Raw genomic sequence first — 21,231 nt, 5'->3', positions numbered from 1 at the left:
GGCCATAAAGTGAATTTCTAAGGAATATTAAATATTATTTGAGATCCGAATTGATGTCAAACCCGCAGATGTGACCAGCCGAACCGCTGGTTAATGTGCTTCGCAGAGGTCGACTCCGATGCTATTTGCTGTGTCACAAGGCGCTCAAAATAGAAGCAAGAGCGCCCCCCCCCCACTTCCGCTGTCACTTCCGCACAAGCCGACGCTTGGAAGTTACCACTGCCCGGCAGGGCGGTAGGTATCGCTGTCATTTTCATCTCAGAACAGGATGGCCGCAATCGCAGGGCTACGAGAGGAGTCCTTCCTTGTATTGACTGTTTCCTCTTTGTTTCATTCTCCAAAAGGAATTGATTGTGCCGGCACATCATCTCAGGGTGTTGCTTTGCGGGTGCAGTGAAAACGTCAACCCCTTCAAAGTTTGCAAACTTTGAATCAAACCGGAGGATTTTGAGGGTGACGTGAATCTGTATATACAGCGTATTCTTATATAGAATTTTGTATACCGTATTCCTTATGTGATTGGCGACGCTCGGTCATTAGCGACAAATCCAGCAGCCAATCAAATTGATTTAAATTTCGTGTCGTCGCGCTTTATGTGCTTGGCGACCAATATAATTTTGAGCATGTAAAATAGTTTTTCTATGCAGGTATCTTTTATGCTGGCAGAAAGGCTGGACCACCTCAAGAATTTGACTGTCGCCAATCACATAAGGAATACGGTACCCCAAGGGTTGGGCGAGATTGTGAGTGAATAGGCGAGGAGGGTAGACGCTGCTGATGGGGATCCAGTACGCTGTACAAGCTGCATTAAACGTAGTACATACAGCGCTGTTACGCTGTATGTGCACTGCTCATGTGCGATCATCTTGCGTTTCATCTCGCTATATGAGTACAGAACCTGAGCGTGCCGCTGTAGAATCTCAATAATTCTGTCAAAAATCGACAATAGCAGTGATCCAGACGATGCAGATCAGGTCAATACTCAGGTCAAATACAGAAAGTTGAGGTACGGATGCAATCCCATAATGCGTCTTTCCAACCCCCATAAAAACTAGAGCTCAATTGGAAAGGCAATGCTAGTATTCATTCGATTAGACTCGAAACCTGGAAGCTACATTTGCATGCTAACTCTGAAGTTCTCTCTTCTTCCGACGAGGGGCGGCGTCGTTTAGCGGGCGACTGCTGTAGTCGTATCTTGCCCTGAAGGTTGTTCGGTATATCGGTGCCATTATTGATCTTGTTTTGCCATATATCCCAGCAGCTACGCAGCTCTTCATCCATGGTGTGTTTCGGCTTCATGCACAGATACACAGGCAGCCCGCTAAAGCATGCATCGCAGAAGTATGTCGTCGTTCCGCCACGCTTTCCGTCTGACCGTAGCAAGGAACACACTTTGCAGTTACGCTGCACGCGCTTCAGTTGTCCCGAGTGGTTTCGTCACTCATCCACATGCTTGGCGGAATGAATAGCACGCTCCGTGGTCACACCTGCATCGGATGCGCTGGTGCCTTGAGCAGAATTCTCGGTTGAGATTGGTGCTGGAGGTTGATCTGTGGAACGCACTCATGTACAGGTTAGTTTACCACGTACAGCGGAAATAGCACATACTTTCCAGCCCCAAGCGTGTTGCCTTCGTACGCGTTCTTCAGGTGGATGAACTCCTAGTGCAGCTTGCGGATGTACTGGGACGTGGGTCAAAGGGGCGTGTTCCTTTCACAGCCTGGGTACGCCCGATGTATGGTAACCGTTTGACAACTTTAAGATCCACTAACCCGAAAAACAGCGACTTGTACTTTTTTTAGGAAGGTCACTGCCCGCTGCGAGGGAATAACGGTTGCAGACGGAGTTGATCATGTACATCAACTCCGCCCATGTACTTGTGGTAATTCCTGACAGCCTTCGGGCACTTCACGCTGCTCTCCCGTCTTCTCTCTTCTCGACACTATCTCCAACGCAAGATCACTCCCAGTACACAGGAAAAACACTGGTTTTCTATCCCACCACTTGATGGCCGCCATTTGCTTCACTTGATTCGAACGAACGAACGTAAAAGTTCCTCGCATAATGTTCTTTAGTCGTTTCTTGCTGTTGTTCTTCTTCTCCTTGATGCTCGTGGCGTAACCAATTCGGTTCGTCATAATTGTCTCGACAGTGTAAAATCCCATCAGCAGCAGCTGGATTGCAAGCCCAACGCTCGTATAGAATCGATCGATCTCCACGAGACGTAAACCCTTGTCTTGACCCTCAGGGAAGGCTGCTTTCAAGCTGCGTACTACCGCAGCAGACCCAGACTTCTTATCAACTGAAGGTGCATCGTCAATGTGTTGCTTCTTTCCAACGTAGACCGGGTAGACCTCCAACCTGAAGTATACAGCATACATATACAACATTGCATTTCCATGATATATATATATATACAAATTATCAAATCCAACTTGTGCGTTGCGTACCTGATGCAATAGGCTGTGCGCGCACAGCAGAGCATAAACAGCTTCGTGCCCCATTTACATGGCTTGTCTTTCATGTCCACCCGCGTTCGGTTGAACGATGAGCGTGACGAAAGCATTGCTTCGTCAAAAGCAAGCTCAGCGGGGGGTATGAATCCACGTCGAAACGTGCGTTGCAGCACATGTACCACCTTCCAGATCTTCCAGGCCCTGTCGGCCTTGGCCCGCGGGTCGAGATTGCTGGAAAAGTGAAGGTTGCGGAATATCTCCATAAAGCGATCGCGTGTTAGAACGTGAGTAAAATTGCCTTGAGATATCGCTCCTTCGTCCGGGCGTTTCCAATGGTTTGAAAGTTGTTCGCGATTGGGCTGTACGGTCCGAGCCAACCAAAGCCCAATAAACACGCATTGTTCATGTGAAGTATGGGTTTAACTGACATCAGACTCATGCGCATATCACCGGCGTCTTGTACGCAGGTCAACGTCGCTGCATGTGCTTCCGGCGCTCAATATATGCTTCCACGCGTGCCTCGAGCTGCTCGTGCTTGTAGTTGCTACTACACGCTGCAATGTGCTGCCAAAGTGCCACTGGCAAGAAGTAGAAGGAAAGAGCAAGGGGCGAATCTCCACACATCATTGCTGGTGTAGGGCCAAATGGCTTCTTCCTCAACTCAGGATAGCTATTCTCCTCCCCCACGACTTGAAACGGTGCTTGCAGGAACTCGTGAACATCAGGCATATCCGGAACCGTCCATCCAGTGGTGCTATGCTCTCGTAGCTTCGCCAAGCCTTGTTTGCTCATACCAGTGCCAGCCAAAAGCTTGTCTGAACCACCGAGTGACTCCAAAACGTTCTCGGCAAAGTGGCGTTCCGCAATGGATTCAGCTGAGTTGGGGCCCTCCTCTTGACTATCACGCTCTTCATCATCACTGCCACGCCCAATCGCAGCAACAGCGCCTTCACCTTCTTCGTCTGAGTCGTCTTCGTCCGCGATGCCGTCCTCCACAGTCTCATTGCTAAATTCAAAACCAGCGAAGTCGTCAGGGTTATGTCCTTCTTCGATCTTATTGATATCATCCTCCGAATCACTAGACATGATGCTACTGGCTATAACACATCAAATACAACACATTATATTCAACTTAAGCGCACACATGTTGTATATACAGGATAAATACATGGATACCTTCTTATACGTAGTCAGGATCTCCGCCGTCATCATCGAGCACAGTAGCTTTGCCACCGCTATCATCTTCGTCTGAAGATCCGAAAAGAGAGACCCCTTGCGTTGTAGGCGCAGTGGGCCTAGGCCGAAGCACCTGCGCGTCTTGGTACCAACTCGAGCTCATCCTCCTCAGAGTCATCACTGGATGTGCCATTTCCGGATTCGATGTCACCTGCAACACATCATACACACGTGGTTAGGTTGCCAATCAGGCACGTCCACCTGTGGTTCCCGTACCATCGCTTGCATTCACCTCTCGGCTTGTTGGAGGCGGGGAACCAGTCAAGTTAGAGGTAGCAGCGGGAGGGGAAACTTGAAAAGAGGGGTTTACGTTTGGGGCTTCACTTTCATCAACTGGGGGCGTCAATCCTGCACCGTCGCCTCTAGGCACAGGTCCTGCATAAAACGTATGTTATAGTTTCCTATAGAATAGACGAACGCAGGCAATTAAGATCCCACGAACCTTTCGCAGCCCACGCAGAGCTCAGCGCTTGGGCAGCTGCCGTTGATTGTACTGCAGGTGGAAAGTCAAATGTTGATTAGTTACGATATAGCAATAGCAGAAGCATTAGGCCTCGTAGCTGCAGCGTAGTGTGCGATCACGCGATCTTCACCCAAAAAGTAGTCCTTGCCCTCGACTCCGCTTTCTTTTCCTCCAGGCGGAATAAACTTCCACCTCGTCTCGATAGAGCTTGCTGGGGGCTTCTTGTGTGTCCATCCGCTCGCTTTCAGCCGGGCCCAGATGTAGTGCCAAGCTGGCGTCCCGCCCTCGACGATGCGCTCGGCTCGACGTTTCTCGCGCGCAGCACCCATTGTCTTCATCTCTGCGAATTCAGAATTCGCGGAGTGGGAATTCTGAAACAAGAGAAGCTCGCTGGCCACTCAAAAAGCCCTGTGATATATAATTAGATTTGTGGGTCCGACCTATAGAAGCTAATTATCCAAAAGGTTGGACAGAGACAGCGCTCTCGTCCCTCGCCTTTTTTTGCGAAGCAGACAAAAACTGCGCAACCCATTGACTTGATCATTGTATGGCGTGTGGCAGCGGCAGGCGAAAAGAAATCTACGCCCAAACAAAAAACAAGTATAACCTGATCCCTGGGCTGAATATATACAACTTAGATCAGAGGATTATCCTTTCCATAGGATTTGCTAAGCCATATTATACAGGCCATCGGGTTGAAAGGGTTAACCCCTTGGTTACCAACGTCGTAACTTACGACGTAGCGAAAACACTAAGTCGTAACTTACGACATAAATTGTAAGATAAACAGGAAATGGCTCAGACGCGGCGATCCAATACTTAAATCAAGTCTGTTTCGCGGCAAAAAATATATAAGCTTGGCAAGGTAGCCCGCGACAGGGGAGAAAAAGGCGGTGGTTGGATATACAGTCCTGTGGTGTAGGGATTTCCAGATTCGACCATACGCCGACCTACTTTAGGTCAAGAATCGGCTTGGTCTGATAACCCAGAGCTTAGGAGCCAAGGATCACGGTAAGTACTCGGCGATCTGTCCGGATATGCTATCCGGATAGCCGCTGAGCTCAACGGCCGCCTGAAGAGTCGGTAGAGATCCGAAACGACTACATTTCACTAGATATTTGTATGAGAAGCATAGGATTAAATAGGAGGAGCCGAAAAGGCTCCCAGAAGATAACAGAGCAGAATTTTCCTAGTCCAAGACACGTGTACACTTTTCCGGTAAGTCCCTGCATAGGGCTGGATTATGCCTGCCGTCAATACTCGAGAGGCATAGCTTGTAGGGTATTGACTGGTAGCGCCAAGAGATTAGGTCGGTCCGGGTAGGACAAAGTCTCGCTACGCGCGAAAGAAAGTCCCGCATACTCAGCGGGCCGGTACGTCGGATAGCCCGGGTGCCGTAACACTTCTAGCTGAGCAGCCTCTGCGCTCGGTGACCTGTAAAAGCGCTCGCGCGCCGTCGTCCATCCTTTGGTGGAGGGCACAGGGTTGTGAACGAGCTCAGCCGAACCAAACTCGGCGGAGCCTCGGAAGTGATCTGACTTGGTTAGTCGGAACCGAGTGGAAGCGAGCCACTCGTCTGTCCCGGAAGGGCCGGACCGCGAGGGGACCACCCTCTGCGCAGGCCATACAACCGCCGACCTAACTCGGCGATTCGTTGTGGTTTGTGTAAGGAATCCACATCTGACGATATTTGTGTGTTCTACTACACCACAGTCCCACTGTCTGGGAACCGTACGTTTGGTGGGTGGTGGATATACTCCACCAGTTCAGAATTTGCGGGCTCGAGTGAAGATGCCAGTCAGAACAAGCAAGCAGTCAAAAGCTCAAGCGGAGGCGCTATCAACAATCGACGTGCGAGATGTGGACTTCGGTCATCTATGGCGTCAGCTCGTGCGTGTCGGATGGACGTCAAAGAGGCCAACGCGGCTGTCCAACTTGCACTCATACTACTCCCCCAACGATGCAAGGAACTACGCGTCGAGGGTGTGAACATGTTCGTGGGTAAGGCTTTCGTGGTTATTCTACTACAGTGTATCTGATACATGTTTTGTGTTGTGTACGCGCAGGAGAACACGCGGTAGTACAATATGCGCTTGAACAGGGCATCATCGGCGCTGAAGATAAACGTGGAAGCGACGACAAAGAGGGCCACAGTAAAGACGATCAGCCAGACGATCCTGCGGTGTGTGAGAGGGTAACAGCGTCTCAGATTGACACGAGTGTTGCCCTCTCAGCAAACACCGTTGATGCATTGTTCGAATCCGAGAGCGAAAAAAACGCGATGAAGCTGCGGACGCCCGCTATGCGCCACAAGCCCGCACGTAGAGGACGAGAGAACGAGGTTTTTGCAGATAGACACAAGTATTGCGCTGTCGGCAAATACCATAGACGATATATTTGGAGGGGAAGACCCGGATGTATCGGCATGCGTCGGTCAAAATGGTGCTGTTGGAGATACCGTCACCGCGGTGGCACAAACAAACTCGGAGGTAGTTTGTGGCTTGCTACAAGAGGATATGAACGTCATGAAGACGATGACAATGTAGATGAGTACGAGAGCATGGACTCGGAGTCGGATGGCTGTGAATCAGACGACGATGGTGATTTTGTGCTCAGGCAAGTTGACGATGACCTGTCGTCCGATGAAGAAGTGGCGCCTTTTATGGATGCAGTGTTTATTGATTGCTTGGGTAGTTCCCTATCTATCGAAGACATGAGCACAGAGACACTACGTTCCATGGCATGGACCCCTGTATCCTCCGAGTATGAAACCGACAGCAACGCGTTCAAGGGTATAAGGGATCAAACGGCTAGACCAGTGGAAGTGCTTCGTTCTAAGAAGACCTTACCAGTGGAACTGCTATTCTATTTCATACCGACGAACCTGTGGACATTCATCACGAGCGAAACAAACCGATACAAAAGGTCACACCTCGATGAAAAGGCGCGTCAAGAACGCGCACGGCTTATTCGTGAAGGGCGCAGCGTACCAGGTTAAACGCCTAGGGATGTTCGCCGCCGCATCCGAGTCGAACCTGATTACGTACCGCGCGAAGTTCTTTGTGTCACGGGTCTATTTGTAGCTCTTGTGCTCAGCCCTACCCGTCCGTTTTCAGATCACTAGGCTATGACTGACGATGGCGCGCTTTCTGTGAGGCGATTTGGCAATTTTACTCCTCGAAATCGCTGTACTTCTATCCTACGAGACCTTCATTTCTGCAACAATGAGACAGCAAACAAGAGACACAAGTTGTGGAAGCTGCGAGCTGTCGTTAACGTTCTTCAAAGGAAATTCCTAGCTGCATGGTCGGTGTCTAATATCATCTCATTCGATGAAGATGTGCTTCCTGCAACGTCCAAGTGCAACGGTACTCGAATGTTTATGCCCGACAAGCCGCATCGCTATGGCACCAATATGTTCATGACGTGCGACGCAGTGTCTGCTTACTGCCACAGGTGCGCTTTGTTTATTTAAAAGTTTTGCATTATGTTGTCACTTACGACTTTAGATTCGAGATATATGTAGGCAAGCGCCAAAACGATGAAAGTGCAAGTCAGGCATTTGATCACAAGACAGGCGCAGCGGCCGTAATTCGAAATTTGTAGGCTGTGTTAGATGAGAACGACCCCGGTTTTTGTATCATTGTTATAGACAGCTTCTACACCTCCGTCGCGCTCGCCGTCCAGCTACTTTCCATGTCAATTTACATGATTGGAACAATTATGACGTCGAGGCTGGGGTTCGACAAGCACATCGTTGAACGACGGAAGACACGACCAGCCACAGAAGAGCGCGGGTCATTCAAGTTCTCACGGTCTGTTGCGGTGCTCACTATGGTTGCATGCCACTGATGGGACCGCAAACCGCTTACCTGACACACAAGGATGCCTGTCGCATTGACGGTGTCGCCCCTATAAAGCGCGTGGACAGGTACAACATGCTGCACAGACAGCTCACGCAGCTCACGGACGACGACTTCAAAACAGCAGCGCCCACACCGTCTCCGATTGCGCCCAAGCGTCGCCGCAACACTTCCCACGTCCACAAGCAGCTGGATGACTGGGAGATCGTTTCGGGCATTCAGAAGCGGCGCCAGAGCTCCTGCAAGGTGTGCTCTCTGTATCGAGGTGAGCAGAAGAATAGTTATCAGACTACTTACTACTGCGAAGACTGCTCGGAGGGTGATCCAAAGTGCTTCCTCTGTCCCAAGGCACGCAGAGGTACGGATACCACGTGTTTTCAAGTTTGGCACGACGACTTCGAGTGTGGCGTGTCAATTCCGAGTCACCTGGGTAAGCGTGTCGTTCTGCGCCGTGCCCCCAAGGCCGCTGGAGTACGAAAGAAGACTCGCCGGGAAATCCTGTCTGAGGAGAAGAAGAGATATAGTGGGTCTTTCGTACCGTTTTTAGCAATGCTAATGCATTTTGTTGAGTTTCATTTGGTTGCTGTGTAGCTCCGGTTATAGCTGTGTTTGTGGGCTGTAAGCCCGATCATATAAGATTGGCTAAGTTGTATCTGCGAACTTGTAAGCTAGCAATGCTGAGGTACGTCGTAAGTGTTACGACGTAGAAATCCGAATCCTCTCATAACTTATAGTCCCATCTCAATGATCGGCCGAGTGGAAAGGACGGGCTAATACAAACACCTAGATAATTGTGTGCTGTAAGTTACGACGTAAAATAAGGCGGGTCGTGACCCGAATTCGCGGTAATAAAGGGGTTAAACAAGCTATGCCATTTCAAAGTAGCTAAAGTTCGCATCGCTAGTTGCGTGTACAACAAATCAGTGTAGTGCTTTCATCTCCCTGAAGATTATGTTTAGTTTAGTGATGGTATTTTGAAGGCGTGTCTCCATTTCTTTTAACCCCTTGCTTCTCACGTCATAACTTACGGCTTTACGAAATCGTACGTCGTAAGTTACGACAAAAAACCTTCGAGCAATAGAAAATGGCTCGGAAAAAGAAAACCAATACTTCAATGAAGTCACTTTTTTCTTGCCCAAAGAATAATCTGCTGGAGGCCACACGGGCATTTTCAGAAATCGGACAGGGCTAGGTTATGTAAAGGCGTCGGGTCCGACTCGCGGCTGATGCATTCATCATTCCAGAATTTCCCCGATGGCACGCATCAGATCCACTGGACTCCAGAAACCTGCCGTTACGTCGACTTTTGACATCTCTGGAGGCAGCTACGAGCGGTGGGATGGGGTTCCAGACGTCCCAAGGGCCTCGAGACCGACTGACCCTACATGAAGCCTGGTAGTTCGACAGATGGCACGGTTGGAGTCGACTTCTACGCTGGTGAGGCTGCCGTAGTGGCGCATGTCATTGAGGCTGGATTGTTGGTAGCTGAGGTGAGCTGTTCATTTGCAATACTGAGTAGAATGTAAGACTAAGACTGATGATCGTTGCAGGATGAAGCGGATAGAAACGACGAGAGCCACGAGAACCAGCGCCATAGTGAGGAAGAGGTTGGGGACCAACGTGAAGGGCAAGCCCGTGAAGATGCAGTGCAAGCCGAGAGTTTGGTGCGGGCGTCCCAAGTCAACACCAACGTGGAGCTCTTCCCAACACACAATGGATGCATTGTTTGGATCCCCAACACCGAGTGAAGTGGCGATATCACAGGGAGCTGTAGCTCGTGCATTTGACTTTCCGCAAGTTGGCCTTCAGGGAGATGTTTCCGAGCCGGATGTACTGGAAGGGGCAAGTCAATTGCAGCACTTGTCAGGCGCTTCGGGAACAGAAAGTTTGGAGCTAGATGAGCTTATAACCAAGCAACATCGCCGGCGACGCCAGTTCAAGCATGATTTAAACTTTATGGAGGAGAACGAGAGCCCAAGTGATTACGAGCAGCTGAGCTCGGGAGAAAGCGACGGTGATGCAATAGCAGACAATGATGACGATCCTCTGGAGCTCCGAGGAATAGATGAAGATGACGATGTCATCTCGGATACGGATGCACCGGAACTGGACGAGGCATTCCTGGCCTCGCTAAGACTAGGAGACGATGAAGGACTAAGCCGAGAAGCCCTCGCAAGAAGACAAGAAGTTTTCGGGCAATACGTTGGACGCCACCTTCATCGAACTTCGAATTCGCGAACGCATACCCGGGTCTTACCGGTGAAGAAGCACAACCAGTTGCTGACCTACGGAAGCTCTGCAATTCACCCCTTCTTTTGCTTTGCACCGAAGGCTAGGTGGGTCAACATTTGCGAAGAAACGAACCGTTACTGCTTGCAGCAAGACCTCCCCCCCAGAGCCGAGCGGATGCGCGCGAAGCAGACCGAGTGACGAGGGACGCCAACGGAATCGGTGAAGCAAATACGACGTCGGCTCCGAATGAAGCCAGATTACGGAACGCACGAGCTTCTCCATGTGATTGGTCTGCTGGTAGCACATATGCTGTGCCCTTCACAGCGGCGATTTGCGCAGCACTGGTCCATGACAGAAGACGGTGTCGTTCCCGCCGGGCCCTTCGGCAGATATATGGCACGGAATAGATGCCAAGACGTTCTTCGAGACTTGCATTTCGTGGATAACGAAAGCGATCAGACTCGTGACAAGTTGAGGAAGCTTCGTCCGGTTGTCGAGAAGTTACAAGAGCGTTACCTGGCCGGTTGGACGCTGCCTGCAGGTTTTTCGCTCGATGAGGGCGTTCTCCCAGCGACCTCTTAACGGAACATTACCGGGATGTTCATGCCGGACTAGCCGCACAGATACGACTCCAAAATGTTTATGACGTGTGACAGCAAGATGGCGTACTGCCACAGGTGATTCTATTTTTTGTTGTTGAATTTTCAATGATGTAACTTACGACTTTAAGGCTGACCTCGTTCTGCTTTGTCGTAACTTTATAGATTCGAGATTTACGTTGGTAAAATGAAAGCTCGCGAAGCACATTTGATCACCAGACGGGAGCTGCAGTAGTAATTCACAACTTCAAGGTCGTGCTCGCAAACGATCGCCAAGCCTTTCCCGCAGTCACGATAGACCAATATTATTCATCAATCCCGTTAGCTATTGAGCTGCTATCGATGCACGTGTACGTCGTGGGGATGATAATGACTAGGCGACTCTGGTATGACCGCAACATTGTCGAGCGACGAAAGACCCGGCCAAGAAGTATCCCGCGGGGCTCGTTCACGTTTTTACGCCCTCTGACTGTGTCAAACATGATCGCCTTCCACTGGTGGGATCGTAAACCGGTCCACTACCGGTGTACAGGGTCAGTGATGACAGCATCCATCATCAACCGCAACGTGAAAGGAGAAGGGGCAACGACGGTGGCGTGTCCAAGGGCAGTCAACGATTTCTAAGAATGGATGGGCAGAGTGGACATGCATGACCAACTCCGCCTCCAAGCCTTTTCGATCCAGACGTCGGTTCGTTTTGCAAAATATTACAAGAGCCTATTCTTAGGTCTCATTGATTTGGTAATGGTGAATTCCTACATCTCACACAAGACCGCGTGTAAATTGGCGAACACATCGGCGATGAAGCGTGGTGAATAGTACGCTGTGCTCCACAGCCAGCTACTTCAGCTGAAGGAACATGATTTCGCAGGAGTGGCGGTCACACCTTCACCCGGAAGCAAAAAGCGCAGACGGAAACGCGTTAGTCATTCCCTAATCCAGTTCGACGACTGGGTTACAGTATCTGAAGTCCAAAAACGGCGCCAGCGATCTTGCAAAGTATGCGCTTTGCTCCGCGGTGATCGAAAGAAGTCGTTTCTGACAGCCCCTTACTGTGAGAACTGTTCCATAGACGACGCCAAGTGCTACCTATGTCCAAAAGCAAGACGTGAGTACAGAGGTACGATGAAGACTTGCTTCCAGATATGGCACGATGATTTTGAGTGCGGGTTCGCCATCCCACCTACCTTGGGCAAGCGCATTGTCCTCCGGCGCCCTGGAAAGAAAACCGGTGTGCGCAAGAAAACACGACGTGAGCTGCTTCGTGAAGAAGAGGGCGAGGCGGACGACGAGCTGCGTGGTGATGCTGAGGAGCATAGCGAGGACGACAGTGAGTTCGACCTGTAGAAACGCAATGATCAGGAATGTTGTTATAAAATAAACTTCCCTGAACCGTCGTACCTTTTGTCTCCTAATTTCTGAAATGATTGGGTTCAGACTCCAACTATCTTCCGTACTCCCTTTTCTGCAATCCCCGAAGTTATGACTTTAAACTCCACTGTAGAAAAGAAAGTTGCGAATCTTACGACTAAGCCTAAATTTCATCTGTACAAATCTATATACCTAGCCTCATGTGGATAGTCTGCGACTTTACAAACGTCATGATAGAGAATACGCCATAAGTTACGACGTTCGCTTAGCGGTTCCGAGATACGAATCCTGGGAACCAAGGGGTTAAAAAGGAGCCCATACACAGCAAAAATGATACCGCTCTGTAATGTGTGTCGTAACGTGTTGCCAGTACGTATAAAGACGTTCTTGCTGTGAAACACCGGGGACATACTTTTGAAGATACACGATGGAAAGCTACTCAGCAAAGCATCGCAAGTAATTTGAAGTATTATTAACCACCTCCCATCCCATACAATGTTGATACGTTCATGTTCACTTGAACCTATCATTACGATACATTGTACTTGAGTTAAGTATACTAAGGCGTGCGTGATTATTGTGCCGCAGTGCCAAAATCAATTGTTTGTATTGGAGCCCTGGTGTAAACTGCAAAATCGCAATCGTTAGCACGTGTAGCCTATTCTGTGCGATAATAGGAACAACATATCTAAATAGCATGCCCAAACTCTAAAAATTGAGTGAGCTACAGCAACCGATGTGGGTGCGTGATCTAATGTGGCGCGGAGTGTAGGAGAATGATTTTTTTCACCGATGACGGGCTGCGCCTAAAAATGCCGGCAAAATAACTGCAAAGCACAATATTTTGAAACGCCCTTTTTAGCGCGGTCGATTTGCAAATAATTTGGACATCTTTGCTGGTTTTCACAATAATTGCTCTGTGATTAATAATAATTGTTTAAGTTCAGTGGTATTCTAAAAGATATTTAAAAAAATACTCCATATTGCTCTAAAACAGTTTCTCTACTTTCTTTAGGATAAGTGCTCCCAATGATTATATCATAAGTGCTACGTCCCGAGAACCGCCACACATAGTCAGATTGCCCGCAGACGTAGCAGACATGGTATGTCTTCCCCCTTCCTCCATTTGGGCGGCACTACCATTAACACCCTCCCCTATTGCCCCCACAGGCCAACACACTCGCCCCATACCTCAACTCCATCCGCAGCTCGCTGGACTCGGCGCTGTGTCTGCGCAACTTCCCGTCACAGGCCGTAGAGCGCCACAACAAGCCCGAAGTGGAGCTACAGTAAGTCCCCCGAGCAGAAACCATGAATGAAGGGGGAAAGCTAATAAATGTATGCGCTTTCGCACAGGATGAGCAAGGAACTACTTCTGAACCCCGTTCTCATCTGCCGTAACGAGCAGGAAAAGTGTCTGATCGAGCCGTCTATCAACTCGACACGCGTGAGCATCTGCATCAAGAAGGCGGATGAGATCGAGACGATTCTGAGCCACAAGTTCAACCGCTTCCTCATGCAGCGAGCCGAGCAATTCATCATCATGCGGCGAGTGCCCGTGGAGGGCTACGATATGAGTTTTCTCGTGGTGCACCAGCACCTCGAGAATATGTACAAACACAAGCTCATTGACTTCATCATCACCTTCATGGAGGATATCGACAAGGAGATCAGCGAAATGAAGATTTCGCTCAATGCACGTGGCCGCATTGTCGCCACTGAGTTCATGAAGCAGTTTACCTAATCAGGCAGCGACGACCCACAGTCTGGTGTCACAGAACGATGACAAACCGAGCCAGTGGCAGATTGAAGTCTAGATGCTGTGATTTTCTTGTGGCGGTACCCAAATAAATGGTAGGATTTCCGCTTGCCCACCGCACATTACCGGCTTTCTAAAATAATAATTTTAACAGACAGAAGGCGACGCGACAACTGTATGCCCCGCCGAATTCAAACGTCTAGAGCTACTTGTTCTGCTCGCATAGTCTACATAATACTGCAGTTGGCGTCTCCAGAGCAGTCGGCATCGTCGCCGCACTGCTGCAGTTTTCCAATGAAGCACTTTTCCATCATTTTCCGAGCATTCTTGGTGTGGAACTTCATATCCCGCGCACAGTCCGCGCCACCAGCCTTGCGTAGAATTGAGCGCACACCTCCGGGGTGGGCAGTCACGATCCCCGTGATGTCGTACACCTGGCCACTGCACACAAGCCAGCACGATTCGAGCGTTCGGTGGAGCTTCACCTCGCACATACATAGTTTGTGAACGTTGGAGCAGCGTATCTCCTCTGCATCTGTGTCCGAGATATTAGACGACGCGGGCTCGGTTGACTTGACATTCTGGTCAAAGATTACACTTTTCCCTCGCAAACTTCCACTTGCCGCCACCTCTGAGCTGCCGCAACGCGAGCGGCGACGTGTCTGACGCGCATTATTCGAATCTGCGCCCGTCAGCACTGGTGCACAGGCACTGGGGGCACACGTGGCCTCCTTGTGGCGTAGCTCCTGGTGCTCTCCATCGCTGTCCTCGTAGTCCACGACGATATTCTTTTCCGGTTTCTTGTAAGAAGCCTGCGAGGCTGCGGCCAGGCCAAGCTCCTCGAGGTCAAATGTCTGCATCTTGGTAACCAGCTCTGCCTCATTCAGACTCGCGTCCATGGCGGTGGCGGCCGATCTCTTGGTCTGTGCGCCGGGCAGCACCAGTTGATCGGCTCCTGTGCCCATACATTTGGGATAGCACGCGCCCATTCGACTCGACGCGGGGTCTTCGCAGGCTGACCGCCTCTGCGCCTTCTCCACCGGGAATAGCACTGGATTGAGGCAGAGGCCTCCGCCTAGCGTCTCTCCCGCGGCGGTCTCGCCTTTTGTTGCCAGCAGCACCAGCTTCTTCTTACAGGGGCCTACGTTCTCCATCGTCATTACGTCCATCTCGTCGATAGCTGCTCAAAGAATGCGCCGGCGCTGCGTCTGCCGTGTGGTTCCGGTCGCTTTCGTCCTCTGTTGTCACAAAGCCGCGGATGTCCTTACAAACATCAAGTCGTTTGAAAGTCTTTACTGAAAACGTGCTGGAATCTGACACTGCCACAATCTGGCAGCTTTTTTTAAACGTAAAAATAAAGAAAAGGGCTGGGTTTCACTTTTACTTGTACTGTAGGTTCTACTCAAAATTTCCGCGCAGACGCCCGGTCTGAGAATATTTTTGGCAATCTACATACCCCGTCAAATTTGTTATCGCGGAACTATTGGTCGACACCAGTCAGTTGGAAAAGTGCATCGCGTCGTCATGAACGCAGATACGACAGAATTTATGGACCTTCTCCTGTCCAAAACTACCAGCTACAGTCTCCGCCTCGTGGCGCGGCAGACCAAGTCGCATCAGTGGAGACTCCAGCAGAGACTGTGGTAGCAGCACCAAATTCGAAGTCAAAGCGTGGTCGACCGTCGAGGAGTGATCAGGAACTTTGGACGGCGTCACACTTGTTACAGTGCGGTGAGTGCTTACTTGTTGATGTCTATCAATACACTAGAGATTAAACAGAGATCTAATAAATGTGGTTTGCATAGGTATGTTTCTGCTAAAGAAAACTTCAGCAATGCTCGTAACTACGTTGAGGTTAAAGCCACTATATGATCCTGGACGCGTTTCGTAATCCATAAAACGCCGTCGATGGTCACTTACGGCTTGCATATTAATATATGAGTAAAAACCATGCAGCACCAGCCCTCGTACTCGGCGTCGCGCAATCTCGATCAATGATCCATCGACAGCACCACACACGTATGAAAATACCCGAACGTGTCCAAAGGCATCCTTAATCTTATTCCACCCACCTTTGTTGACGGAAAGTAAATGTAGTCACCAGCGCGTCTACATAGATTTGAAGCAGCGCATTTATAGTACCTACAACATGAGGCTGAGATATACTCAGTGCAAGTCCGGTGTCTTGCATGCTGCCAGACGATGCTAGGTACAACATCAGCAGGCCAACGTTTTTTTCGAATGAGTGTTCACGTCCACAAAGTAGCTTGGAGGTTGCATGAGGTCGAAAAACTCGCAAATACGTAGGAAATTACTTTGTGAACAACGCAAATGTTCTCAAAATTACGCATCGTATTATAGCATGGCGAAGCTATAAAAGTGTCAAAAATTTTGACTCAAAATCAGTGGTCGAGGTAAAGAAGATTAATTTCTCTAACTCCTCATTAGATAACAGTCTCAAAAAGTGTGTCTTAGCGTATGGTGCTTAATTTCGCATAAAACCTAATTTTATGCGAATTCCATGCCTTATTCCGGAAAACATGATTCTTGGAAAAGCACATACTTTTTTTCGCATGTACCCTGCTGTTTTTTATATTTTTGCATCTCATGGCTCAGGCCGTTACTTCTGGGATAAGTACGATCCTATGAAAAACAGTTGGCTACATTTGTGGCCCAAAAATTTAATTATGGAGGCTTCTACCCAAGAGTCGGTCTATTTCAGCGACACCTGGGTTCTGCCTATACACTATCAGGTACTCTACAAGTGCGAATAAAGCAGCTAGACACTTCATCTTCCTCACTTTCCAACTTGCCATCAATCGGCCAAGGGGGTGACGGGCCGAAGTACTGTGAACGTCACACGCATACCCCTGTAGTGTATTGTGGAGTTTAAGATGGCGCGTGGTGTGGTATTAGTGGGCGACTGGCATTAAGCGACTTCCGTGGTTTTTACCGCTTTGAAGTTGCTGCCTAATCCTTTCTAGCTGCACGGAGCCTGATTACATCCATTTTGACGACAAGTTGGAAAGTCAAACGTAGAGGTATAGCAAACAGTAATCTATTTAATGTCTTTAGTCTTAGGAAGCTAGGAGCAAGCAGAATAAGACCGGGAAAAGGTGCCTTACAAAGCATGATTTAGGGAGTCGTCCGATTCGTATTGGGTCTCGCGCTGAGATGTGGATAGGCGAGAGCGAACGCTATATGGTCCAGGGCGCGAGCGCTGCTGTTGCCGAGCCCGATATAGACGCTGGGCTCTAGCACGCTGGGTGCGAACACGCTCGCCCATTGACTGATACTTGGACAACACCATATCGTAGTGCTCGCTGTCGTGAGCTCGTAGAGGCATCAAACCTACATGGAAGTTGGTCAACGCCACACATAGCCGAGCAACACCATCAAAACGGTTCTCGTTCCACTTAAAGGTCGCATAGGTAGCTTTCCACAGCATACACATCCGGCCAAAATAATTCTCAACCAGGACGCGATCTGAAGAAATTGCACGGTTGCGGGAAATATCGTCGCGGTCAAGAGTGCCTCCACGCGGTTGTTTCTTTGGCTGGATCATTCGAAGCACCCGCCCTGCACCCTGGTAACCCTTGTCTACTAGCACGGCCCACATATGTGGAAACTGCGTTGGGTCAGCTCCCATTTCAGCAGTTGTCCCGTCCTCCTTGCGCAGCATCTGACGATGAATCGTGAGCCTGTCGAGCATCATCGTCAGATCCGACGTTGATCCAGGAGAATGATCTGAAACATCAACAGCGACACCTGGTGGTGTCACAGAGCACTCAATCTTGAACCCATAGAGCTTGTGCTTACCGGAGAAGTAAACCTTCTGTTCTGCAAAGCGACCGCTAGGCCGATATGCTGGCTGGAACTTGACGTCAGTAGCGTAGAGAGCATGTGGATAGTTTGTAAAGGTGTTTCCAGCTTCCATCTGCTCGGACATCCTTACGCGCTTGACCATCTGGGAGTACAGCACGGGCTCAATTGTCTGAATGACACGGTGAACCATTTTCTCCAGCGTAGAAATCCCGATGTTAAAATCGATCGCGTGCTTCTGCCATGTGTCAAAATGCTTCAACACGGTCAGGGTAATGAACATTGCGTCTTTCCCCGACACAGACGGTTTACGCCCACGACCTTGCGTCCATGTAATCGTCACCGCAGATTCCACAAGAGCCCAAAGCGCATCCAGCTCGGGCGCAGAGAAGTTGGTCATGCCCTTTAGCGCACTATCACCACCTGCCGCAATATACTCAGACAGAATAGGTGAGCCAGAATCGGAGGCTTCTTCCTCTATATGGCGAGCGACATCGCCATAGTTCTCGTGGCTAACAACGAGGTTGGAGGTCTCGTCCTCCCACTGTCGGTTGAGGCGGTCGAACACTTGGCTGGCTGTACTGGGCATCTTGGTAATTGACAAGTGAATCTGAACTTCCTCTCTGTGCTTTGATTTTTTTCCAAATTAAATGGCCAGGATTTCGCGAAAACCAGATATATTATAGATAATACGATGTCGCACTAGCTTCAGATACATATTTTTGAAAATGATACCACGCTGTTATGTATACTTGAATATTACAGCTGCAGCCTAGTTATATTAAAAGTGATAGAGCTATATGCGAAAATATCGCAGCTTAGAATTATTATGGCGTTCTAAATTTGAAACTGTATTGTTTGCGCCAGATAGCGTTGAATCGTGAGCAAATACTGCTATATAAGGTACATGCACATAACTGACGAAAAATTCACTTTTTTAGCCTGTGGCCTAATAGCCATTTGAACTCTAGAGTGAAATCAGCACCTGGAATTGTAGGTAGAAAAAAGTTAGCGATAGTAAAAATACTAGTTAGAAACAAACACTTACCCAAATGCTCCAGTTCGAATTGCAGCAGAATGAGGCACTGAATAAAGAATATTGCTTGGACTGCATACATCTCTGTTTCCAGCACAAAAGCGAGTTGATAAAACGGGGAAAACGCAAATTTGCGTTGCAGGAATGCGTTCAAAATTACCAGCGATCCAACCTCCAGCACCACTAGTAAAACCATATTTGCTACAGCATTCAGACCCCACATTCCGGCCCCGCCAGGATAATACACAACGTTTGGTAGCTGTTCGAGGATCAATTTGAACACTAAGAGAATAAGTGGCACTATGCACTCAACGTACTCGACTAGAACCAAGTACTCGCTCCGAAATAGGAGCTGTAGTCCCTGAATCATTAGTGCCTTCGCCCTCTCTGCTTGCGGAGTGTTAACGCTGCATTCATTCTCTGGTTTGGAAATGTTTGTATCAGAAGATTCGGTAGCTAGATGTCAATTGGCGCAATGGATGCCTGTCGAAGTGGTCGTAAGCTTAACTGCTGACTCTTCCTTATGTGAATGCTGTCACACCTCTCGCTGTACACACCTGACGCGTCGAGCGCTTGAAGACGCTCAGCTTTTTCTTTTGTAAGTGAATGAGGCAGACACGCCCAGAGCCGAACTGAGTCCAATGACCTCCGCCCGAGTTCTTACCACATCGACAATTATCGAGAGCAGGTCGGTTGCGTCAGTGCCGTTCGAATTCCTGGAGTCATTTACAAGAAGCAGCAACACTCGAGAACTACTTCTCATTTCTCGAAATTCCAGCCACGATTGAATAAAGTCTGCGGCTATAAAGAGTATCGTCAACGTAAAGGACCCCGAAGTCGACATGCACACGGCGATGAATAAAGTGATCATAAAGTCAACAGATAGTGCTACAAGCACCGGCATCACATCCACCAGTTCTCGCAGAGAAAGAATGAGAAAATGCTTTGCTACAAACGGTAGAATAACGACGATAAACGTTTTGAACGCCATGGGGACAGCTTCGTACACCACCCTGTAGATTGGGAACACACCACATCATGAACGCGGCAAAGAAGCGGTTGTATCTATCGAAGTGGGCTTTAAACGGCGAGTCTTTCGCGATCAGAACCGGACCCAGGACGAGCAAAGTCATTACGAAAGCATAAATCGCGACAGGAATTGATCCAAACTGCATCATGAGCGGCACGGGGAACCCGATTGTGCTTGCAGCCAAGATACCAGTCCCAGAAAAGCCCCCACTGCGATTGTGAGTATCTTGCCGAATATGATATTGAGTCCGGGGATGAACCAAATCAGTTGGGAGTTCACTGCAGCATTGAGAATAAAGTGAGCGACCAAAAGTCGAAGCCAGAATGCCCAATTGGCAGCCCACCCTTCGGATGGACGTTGAAGAGGCAAACATTCCACCAACACTCCTGTAGTCAACGCAGGCAACGGAGTACACAAACAAATCACAAGCACTCGCGCTCTTGAAGTGGATTTGCAGTACTGCTCCAGACTTTCGAGCCGCTCAACGGAGTACGAGCCTTGACGTCCAATTTGTATTTCATCACATCTCTCCTCGAGGCGTCTCCATAGTGGTGTGGCTTGACTCACAAGCGTTCTAGCAGGAGCCTCTTTTGCGAACACTTCCACTTCCGCCTTTCTTTGAGCAACTCGTCGAGACATAAATAAAGTTGAGCCCTTATATATGAGCGGTTATTTCATTTTTTTTAGATATTTTTTTTTCTTTAAAGGAACTGCGAACGTAGCGCTATTTGGTTCTAGCTATAATTTTTTTCTCGCTGCGAGCTCCTGGGCATGATAACTTCACAATAAGCTTACTTGAAAATCTTTCATGTACATACATGATTGGCTGGAAATCTAAAGTATTATAACCAATGCATGACCAGTCAGAAAGGACCCTTGTCCCAATCGGTGGTCGGAATGTGTCCTCAACCACCGAAACAGTTGAAACACGATTAAACCGACCACTACCACCACACTGGTGCAAAGCTGGACCAAACTCCATTTTTTAGGCTAAACGTCTAAAGGAAGCAGCTTTAGCCGCTAAAGCTGTTGTCTTGTCCGCCCTTGTGCGGCACTTTTGTGCCTTATCACCTGGTGATTCACCACGCATCAGCACATCGCACTCCTGCTAGCGCCTCCGGATATTAGCCAGCGCCCCGGGCGAGCCAAGCAACTTTTAGCTATAAAAAGCTCAAACCAAAAATTGGCCAATCCCCACCCCGAGCCTCATTGTTGCGGAGGAATCCAACGCTGCCTACCTTTCCACTGATAATCTCCAATCCTTTTCTTCTAAATAAAGCCAAAGCATAAATACTCATCTCTAGAAGCCACTCACAAAAACGGGTCAACACGAGGGGGGAAGGTGCCGCCGCCACCAGGGAAGA

At 49.1% G+C, this 21,231-nt stretch overlaps 3 protein-coding genes across 3 annotated transcripts; 1 reads left to right on the top strand and 2 right to left on the bottom strand.

Annotated features, from left to right (window-relative positions):
• Positions 1-2,924: 2,924 nt before the first annotated feature.
• PITG_13981 (uncharacterized protein) lies at positions 2,925-4,493 on the bottom strand (the record flags this gene model as incomplete). Its single annotated transcript, XM_002899592.1, has 4 exons — positions 2,925-3,534; positions 3,786-3,843; positions 4,135-4,170; positions 4,286-4,493. The coding sequence occupies 4 exons, from the start codon at positions 4,491-4,493 to the stop codon at positions 2,925-2,927; spliced, it is 912 nt and encodes a 303-aa protein (XP_002899638.1).
• An 8,463-nt stretch (positions 4,494-12,956) lies between these two features.
• PITG_13980 (ARP2/3 complex 20 kDa subunit) lies at positions 12,957-14,297 on the top strand (the record flags this gene model as incomplete). Its single annotated transcript, XM_002899591.1, has 4 exons — positions 12,957-12,962; positions 13,391-13,509; positions 13,577-14,074; positions 14,134-14,297. The coding sequence occupies 3 exons, from the start codon at positions 12,957-12,959 to the stop codon at positions 13,962-13,964; spliced, it is 513 nt and encodes a 170-aa protein (XP_002899637.1).
• A 22-nt stretch (positions 14,298-14,319) lies between these two features.
• Positions 14,320-15,148, bottom strand: PITG_13979 (uncharacterized protein; the record flags this gene model as incomplete). The annotated part of the gene is made up of 2 exons (XM_002899590.1): positions 14,320-14,350; positions 14,412-15,148. 2 exons carry the CDS (start codon positions 15,146-15,148, stop codon positions 14,320-14,322), a joined length of 768 nt encoding a protein of 255 aa, XP_002899636.1.
• Positions 15,149-21,231: the final 6,083 nt, after the last annotated feature.

This window comes from Phytophthora infestans, genomic scaffold (genome assembly GCF_000142945.1).
Source record: "Phytophthora infestans T30-4 supercont1.30 genomic scaffold, whole genome shotgun sequence".
Lineage (NCBI taxonomy): Eukaryota > Oomycota > Peronosporomycetes > Peronosporales > Peronosporaceae > Phytophthora > Phytophthora infestans.
Note: the sequence above shows the minus strand (reverse complement) of the source record. Positions and strands in the feature narration are given on the sequence as shown.